Genomic DNA, 7,816 nt, shown 5'->3' with positions numbered 1-7,816 from the left:
ACAAAGGGGTGTGCAAAAGCCAGGTGCAAGTGTGGCTCTGCAAGCTGTGGGAGGGGCGCCGAGCTCGGCGGGAAGGGACTTCTCCCGCGCGGATTCCTTTCCTGCTCAGGGACTACTTTCGGCCGTCGAGGGGCCTGACAAAATTACTTGCCTCACAGTTCACGGCTGAAAAGGGAGCTTCCATTCAACTTTCCCTTTTCATAGAGAACTATATGGAGGTCCCAGGTCACAGCTCTGGCCCACACTGGGGTCCTGACTGCCAGTCGGCAGATTTTCCTTCCTCTGGCCCTCTCGCACTGCGCAGGCTATCAACCCCAAACTCTGCTCCCTGCCCCGCGGTCGGGGTCAGCTCGATGGACTACATCTCCCACAATGCCTTTGGCCCAGGCTCCCTCCCTCCGCCCGGCTGGGTCCGTACCCGCCAATAGGAAAGCAGAGTTTCCAGGTGCAGTTCTCGGTGGCCAATGAGCGCGGCGGAGGGCGGGCCTCTCCCGTCCATTGTTCTCGGTGCCCCTCGGGCTTGAGCCACCTTGACTCCGGAGGTGCCGGGCAATGCCCGGGGGCGCTTTTGCGCGCGGAGCGACCGCGGGATTGGCATCTGGTCTCTGGAGAGGTGAGCCCAGAGAGCCAGAGCTGGAGCCGCGCGAGCCGGGAGAGTAGCCCGAGGCAAGGGGATAACGGGCCTGGAGCCAGTGCGGGCAGCCCTGTTGGGGGAGGGGCATAGGGGGCTCTGTCCCCGTCCCGCGGGCCCCCGTTCTCCCGGTTTAGGCGCCTGGTTGGCTCAGCGACCGGACATGGACTCTTCTCCCTAGCGGTGAGCTCCGTGTACATCCAACCAGGGGCGCAGTGTTTAGACTGGAAGGTACAGTGGACGACATCCCGAGCAGCTCATTTTACAGATGGGGAAACTGAGCTTCAGAGGGGGCGTGGCTTGCTCCAGGTGAGACAGCAAATTAACTGACTAGGAACGGTTTTCCCGGGCTCCCAGTTAAGAGTTGTGTTATACCTGTGTTTCTTTTAGCCATTTGGTGAATACATATTGAGAGCTTCGGTGTTTCCACTAGCTTTTCTTTTTTGTTCTTTTTAAAAAAAGTTTTTCCTTCCCTATTTTTTTGTGTGTGGGGGTTATCTGAGTCTACGATGTAGTGATGATTTTTAAAAATAACTTTTCATTGTCTTTTAGTCTTTATTTTAAATAATTTGTAGTTTCACTGCTCTCAACATTTTGTAGAATTTCTGTCCAGGGTTTTTTTTTTTCCTTGTGTATGTGTTCATTTTTAAAAGGAATTGGGGTCATACTGTGTCTATGGTTTTTCTGCCTTGCTGGTTTTGTTTTTATCCATTAATTTTCATATTATGAGGATTATTTTAAATAATTAATGATTAATAATTACTGTCAGCATAATTTTAAAATTTAAAAAAATACATAGAGCAGAATGCACAAATCTTAAATTTCATATGTATGTTCTTATGCAACCATTGTCAAATCAAGATATAGAACAATTCCAGCTCCACTGAGCCCCTTCTCAGTAACGGTCCCTCAAAAGGTAGCCATTAATACATTAGCATAGTTTTTTTTTTAATTTTATTTATTTGTTTATTTAATTTATTTATTTTCGGCTGCGTTGGGTCTTTGTTGCTGTGCGCGGGCTTTCTCTAGTTGCTGCGAGCGGGCTTCTCATTGCGGTGGCATCTCTTGTTGGGGAGCATGGGCTCTAGGCGCGTGGGCTTAAGTAGTTGTGGCACACGGGCTCAGTAGTTGTGGCTCTCAGGCTCTAGAGCGCAGGCTCAGTAGCTGTGGCGCACGGGCTTAGTTGCTCCGTGGCATATGGGCTCTTCCCGGACCACGGCTCGAACCCGTGTCTCCTGCATTGGCAGGAGGATTCTTAACCAGGGAAGTCCCACGTTAGCATAGTTTTTAATACATTTTACTGTATGAATGTGTCATAATTAACCATTCTCCTGCTGCTGGATTTTTAAGGTGTCAAGTTTTTTTTTTGCAATTAGAAACAATGCTATGATTGTGTGTCCTTGCAAATAAATTTCTCTTTACAAAGATGGTTATTTTAAAAAATAAATTCCTGAGGGGCCAAGGCTGGATCTAAGAGTACAAACATTTTAAAACTTCATATTTTAAAATATGGTAATAATGCAGTTGAGGTATTTCCTTCCTTCCAGTGAGCGTCAAAGTGTGTTGACATCTGATCCTTTGCAAATCCTTGAGAGGTCCCCTTCAGATAAGAAGGATAGGTGTTATTATCTCTACTTATTAGGTGGTCAGTGAGGTTGTGTGACTGAGTTGTATGTTAGGTCAGGGTCACTCTGCAGCAAGTCTGAACTGACTTAGGGCAGGATAACTCAGTCCTGGGTTCTTGCGAGGACTTTGAATTTCTGATACTCATGCTTTGGTCTTTTGGAAAGAAAAATACTCATTTTTTGTGCTTGTGATTCTTCTTAACTTCTCTTGCCATAGAGTTGTTTTCAGGAATAAGCCATTTTTCCTTTAAGAGGGACAGGAAACTTCTGTTGATTTGCGGATGTAAGAATCATTTGGTGGCCTGACCTGGGCTGCTATGAGTTAGATTGTTTTAGGACAGTTTACTTATTGATTCTAGTTCTCTTTCTCATTCTTAGCCAGACTCCTTGTTGAAATTTGAGGAGGGTGCTGTCTTCTCAGAGAGCCTGGCTGGAGAAGACTGAAGGTCAAGGTTAGAAGCCTGAGTGATTCCCCCCAGAACGTGGATGATGGCCTCGGAGGTGCCGAGAGTAACCACTCCCCTGAGCCCCTTAGTCTGTGTCTCTCAAGAGGAAGATGACCAGGAGGAGGAGGTCGCCACCATGATCCTGGAAGACGACTCCTGGGTACAGGAAGCTGTGCTGCAGGAAGATGGCCCTGAGTCAGAGCCCTTTCCCCAGAGCGCCGGCAAGGGCAGCCCCCATGAAGAGGTGGCCGGAGGGCCACAGGGTGCCCTTGGCCGTCTTCGAGAGCTCTGCCGGCGCTGGCTGAGGCCAGAGGTGCACACTAAGGAGCAAATGCTGACCATGCTGCCAAGGGAAATTCAGGCCTGGCTGCAAGAGCATCGGCCCGAGAGCAGCGAGGAGGCGGTGGCCCTGGTGGAAGATTTGACCCAGACCCTTCAGGACAGTGGTGAGATGCAGAACCTCGTAGGGAGAGGGTGGGAGCAGCCCTCTGAGATGGAAGAGTGTGGTGTTTGCAGAGGAGGAGAAGGTGGTATCCAGAACTGAGTTCGGGTCAGCCCCATCCCTCTGCTCTGTCTGCAGGTGATCAGCACATTGTCACCCCGAAATGCCCTGGTTGTGTGCAGTGACAGTTCCAGAATTTCAGTAGAAGAGGGGCTTAGAGGACCATTCTCAGAGCTAAATTTACGGTAGTTAGCACAGTTTTTTTGTGTGTAGTTGGAGCGGTTGGGAAGCTGATGGAGGTTATGGGGTGAGGGGCTGAAGACCCCCATAAACCACCCCTTGGCACTTTCACCCGGTTGTGCAGTAAACTTCCAAATATTTAAGTTCCAGCAATTAGAAAAACCAAATCCTGTTTTAAAAAAGTGATTATTTTTGTGAAATCAAGGTGAATGACGAGTAAGCCAGCTAATAACTGGGGACTTATCTGTGGTATAAAGTCATCCCAGGCTCTTAAAAGAGTAATTCCAAACCTGAGCTTTTTGCAACAGTTAATATATTTGTCTCTTGTGTTATTAATACGTTGTGGGACCCACGCACGCCATTCAACCACTCTGCCTCCATTCTGGTCTTCAGTTGTAAACTGGACTGCCTTGATTACCAGATAATTTACTTCAGATCTAGCTGTGCCCCTAGGACTGTTTCAGGACCCCCGGGAACCAATGGCTACCTTTGTGAGCACGTTCAGGGAACGGAGTGGGGAGAGGAGAGGAGAGGTCAGAGAAGGCTTCACAGAGGATGTGACACTTGAGCAGGAGTTGAGCTGGAGGGGGGTTTGGAAAGGCGCTGGGCAGGGGGAGGGTGTGGCCTCCCAGTGGAGCTGAGGCTCAGAACGGTGGACCCGTGTGGGATCGTTCGGATGACCATAAGGAAGGCTGGCTGATTGGCGTGGAAAGTGTGTTTTTAGGAAGGAGTAGGAAGTAGGGTCTTGGGGAAGAGTGGGTGAGGCTTAGACCAAATGTCTTTGACCTCAGCAAATTCTAAACTAGGGCCCCAGGGGCATGGGAGGAAGCTGAGCTTAGCAACAGGATGCAGGTTTGATTACAGGAGGGAGAGGCCGGAGGGAGGAGAGCAGCCAGGAAGCCGTCTGGATGCTAGATGGGCAGTGATAGGGGTGGGTCCAAGGTGGGGACTGCAGGGGAAGAGGAGGAGACTGGACGCATGTGAGAAAGAACTAATAGTAACCCTAGCCAGCATTGATGGATCCTTTTTGTGGGCCAGCCAGTGTGCCTAGCATCTGATATGCAAAACTCACGTAAACTCTCAGAGAACCTGGCTGGAGAAGACTGAAGGTCAAGGTTAGAAGCCTGAGTGATTCCCCCCAAGAACGTGGATGATGGCCTCGGAGGTGCTGAGAGGAGCCACTCCCCTGATCCCCTTAGTCCAGGTCCCTCAAGAGGAAGATGACCAGGAGGAGGAGGTCGCCACCATGATCCTGGAAGACGACTCCTGGGTGCAGGAAGCCGTGCTGCAGCTTGGAGACAAGCAGAATTATCATCACCGGGGAAGATAAGTGACTCCCTTAAGATCGCGCAGCTAGTACGAGGCTGAACCAGGATGCCAGCTCAGGGGTCTGAGGACGTGGCTCATGTTCTTAAGCATTTTGTCACATCTGATGCAAAGTCATAGTTGCCGGTGGGATGTTGGAAAGAGGGGCTGCAGATGAGGACTAAGACAAAGGTGACTAACTCAGAGGCATCTAGTCCAGAGGATTCAGAAGGCTGGAAAGGGAGGGTGGTTTGGGGACAGAGTTGTAACAATGCCCAGGGACTTGGGAGATGTGAGTATAAAGCTGTCCTTTGGAGAAGAGGGTGGTCATGGAGGGCCACCTGTGAGCCCAGGCCTTCACTGACCACCTTTCATGTCCATCTCGCTGATAATCCCATGAGGTGGGTGGAACTGTCATTTTACAGATGAGGAAATGGAAGTTCAGCAAGGTCAAGCTCTTCCTTGAGGTCACACAGCTGGTTAGTGGTGGAGCCAGCATTCAAACTCCAGTCTGTTTGCTTCCACGTGTGTTTGGTAGATCCCAGGTTTTATTTGAAGCAAAATACTTGATTTTCTTTGGCCCTGAAAAATAGCTTTTAATTTTACTCTTCCTACTTAAAAAAGCAAAAGCCTCTCATCCTATTTAAAAACCTTGTTTACTATGTAACAAGTTTGTGATGAACCTCAGGCTCTTCAGTGAGATGCTAAAGAGAGGCCAAAGAGGTGGAAGGCTGAGGAGAAACCTCTGGGGTTACTGTTCAGTTGGGGAAGTCACAAAGCAGGGTGTCAAGTCTCATCAGGTGTCTCTGAGGCAATGACAGGTTCCCACTGTGACAGTCCTCCCCACCTGGCTTGCTGGAGGGGCTTTGTGCCTTTCATCTTTCACGGGACATCCCGGATGGGGAATGTCTCAGACTGAGTGGGCTTGTCAGTGGTCTCATTTCTGCCATTGAGATCATCTTGGTTGGTTTTCATTTGTCTAACACATGCTCCTGACCTGCCTTATGATTACTCAGAGGAACCTCTGCAGTGATCTCCATCCCTTCTCAAACATTTACTCAACATAAGACCACTTGACCTCTAGACTGTTTGTCCAGCTCGGGACCTTTGGTCACATTTACCCAGCACATTTTCAAGGCCTGGTTAGACAGTGGTTGTTTAATATTTGACTAGCAGGCACCTCTAGGTGTTCACAGTTAAAATATCTTAAAATTCCAGTTGAGATTGGACCTATATTAATAGTTTAAGTGGTAAAGCTCATCTCTCTTTGTGTTTCCCAAGGGCATTTTGATCCCCATACCCAGCCCTATTTCAGGCTCTTGGTATTTCACCTGAACTCTCGCAGCAGCCTCCAAAGGGAACCTGCCTTCAGCCTCTTTCCCCTGCATTGCTCCACTCCTCCCTGAGTGATCGGGCACTCTCCTGCTTAGAAATCTTCTTGAGCTCCCCAGTGTCTCCAAATCAACCATGACCTCTTTGTTCTGCTTGCAGCCCGTGGCCCTGTGTGACCTGGCCCAGGTGCCCATGGCTGGTCCTCCTCTGACCCCCTTGCCACAGCTCTTGCTTCATTCAGACCAGATCTTGCTGTTTCTTGAACATAATCTGTCCTTGCTGGCATTCACCTGTGCTCCTGAGTTTTGACTTGGAGTAGCCTTGTCCATCCCTGTGTGATAAAATCCTGGTCTTCCTTTGAGTGCACACCTTTGGAAACCTGCTCCATAAAGCTGTCCTTACTTCCAGCCCCTGTTTCCTGTCCCCAGTTCCACCCGCCTGACAGCATCTCTGATCACCTCTGCTAGAAGTCATCTCCCCCAGAACATTTGGATTCTCCTCCTCTTTTGGCTTTGTATCATATTCCGTCTTGTATGAATACTCATCTTATTTCTTCTAGGAACCTATAGAATCCCCAAAGTCAAGGAACCTATCTTTTTCTTAACCTTTTTCTTTTTTTTTTTTTAAGCTCTCACAGTACCCAGCACAGTGCCCTATACATAGTGGGGACCCAGTTAAGTATTGTTGGGATGAGGAAATGAATCCTTCCAGCCTCCCTGCAGGTGTGGAGAAGCTCACCTGCTGGGTCCATGAAGGAGGCAGATAGCTGCTTCCTTCCAGGCTTATCTGCCTCTCCTTGAGAAAGCCAAGCTAAGTTTTGTTTTAAAACAAAATGGGGTCGGGACTTCCCTGGCGGTTCAGTGGTCGGGACTTCACCTTCCAGTGCAGGGAGTGCAGGTTCAATCCCTGATTGGGGAGCTAAGATCCCACATGCCTTGTGGCCAAAAAACCAAAACATAAAACAGGAGCGATACTGTAACAAATTCAAAGACTTTAAAAATGGTCCACATCAAAAATATCTTAAAAAATAAAAAAATAAGGTCAAGCCCCAAGTTGGCAGAATGTAGCCAGGGATATTTCCAAATCTAGAAAGGGAGACTAGGTAGGACTGCAGCTTAGACCTGGGAGAATTCTCAGGCCGGTAGGCAAGTCAAGCAGCTTAGTCCAGCAAGAGAGCATCTACTCTTAGGTTTTCGTTCTTGGAAGCTCTGTATTAATCCTTTGTTTATATTCAGCAAACTCAGTGATTAATCCTTTGTTTATATTCAGCAAACTCAGTGAATATTATCATATTTATGCTGTTAACAAAGATGTTTATAAACATAGAGAACATGTTTCTGAGTATGGAGATGAGTGCTATTGCCGTTTCTCAAATTCCAAGGGCTCAAGGATATCTCCCTTCATGGCCTGAGAATAAACCAGTAGGTGGCCTTTTTCACCTTTTGTTATCCAGCCAAACTGGTAGAAGTAGTCCATGGGACTGGCAGCATTTACTTGAAGGGACAAGCTTTGGATTTGGAAACCTAAGGTATGGTGAATCCACACCCCAGGGAGGACATTTGCCTGGAGGTCTCTTGCACCGGGGAGCTGGTATTGGATGTGGCCACCAGCGCGCAAATGCCAGAGAAAATGAAACTATTGTGGGCTGGACGTGGAAGCCGCAGTAGGGCATCACTGGTCCTGTGGAGACCATCCATCCAGTGATGTGCTCTTTCTTTTTATTTTTTAAAAATTTATTTATTTATTTATTTTTGGCTGCATTGGTTCTTCGTTGCTGTGTATGGACTTTCCCTAG

The 7,816-nt window shown here is 48.3% G+C and overlaps 1 protein-coding gene across 7 annotated transcripts in view; it reads left to right on the top strand.

The window, feature by feature from the left end:
- The first annotated feature begins 520 nt into the window (after positions 1–520).
- ZSCAN2 (zinc finger and SCAN domain containing 2) overlaps positions 521–7,816 on the top strand; it is a 30,885-nt gene continuing 23,589 nt past the window's right edge. For 2 of the 7 annotated variants that reach the window (XR_014015279.1, XM_081227350.1), the window contains exons 1-2: positions 525–613; positions 2,635–3,148. Coding sequence is in view for 6 of the 7 variants with exons in the window: in XM_081227350.1 (XP_081083476.1) it covers positions 2,743–3,148 (406 nt within the window). In the remaining variant the exon portion in view is untranslated. Of the gene's footprint in view, positions 614–656; positions 815–2,634; positions 3,283–4,583; positions 6,075–7,816 lie in introns of those variants that run through there. The other 5 variants (XM_081227354.1, XM_081227355.1, XM_081227351.1 and 2 more) reach the window with 5 other exon arrangements.

This window comes from Mesoplodon bidens, assembly GCF_964165515.1.
Source record: "Mesoplodon bidens genome assembly, chromosome: 3".
NCBI lineage: Eukaryota > Metazoa > Chordata > Mammalia > Artiodactyla > Ziphiidae > Mesoplodon > Mesoplodon bidens.
The sequence above is the reverse complement of the archived record's forward strand: the minus strand, read 5'-3'. Positions and strand labels throughout refer to the sequence as shown.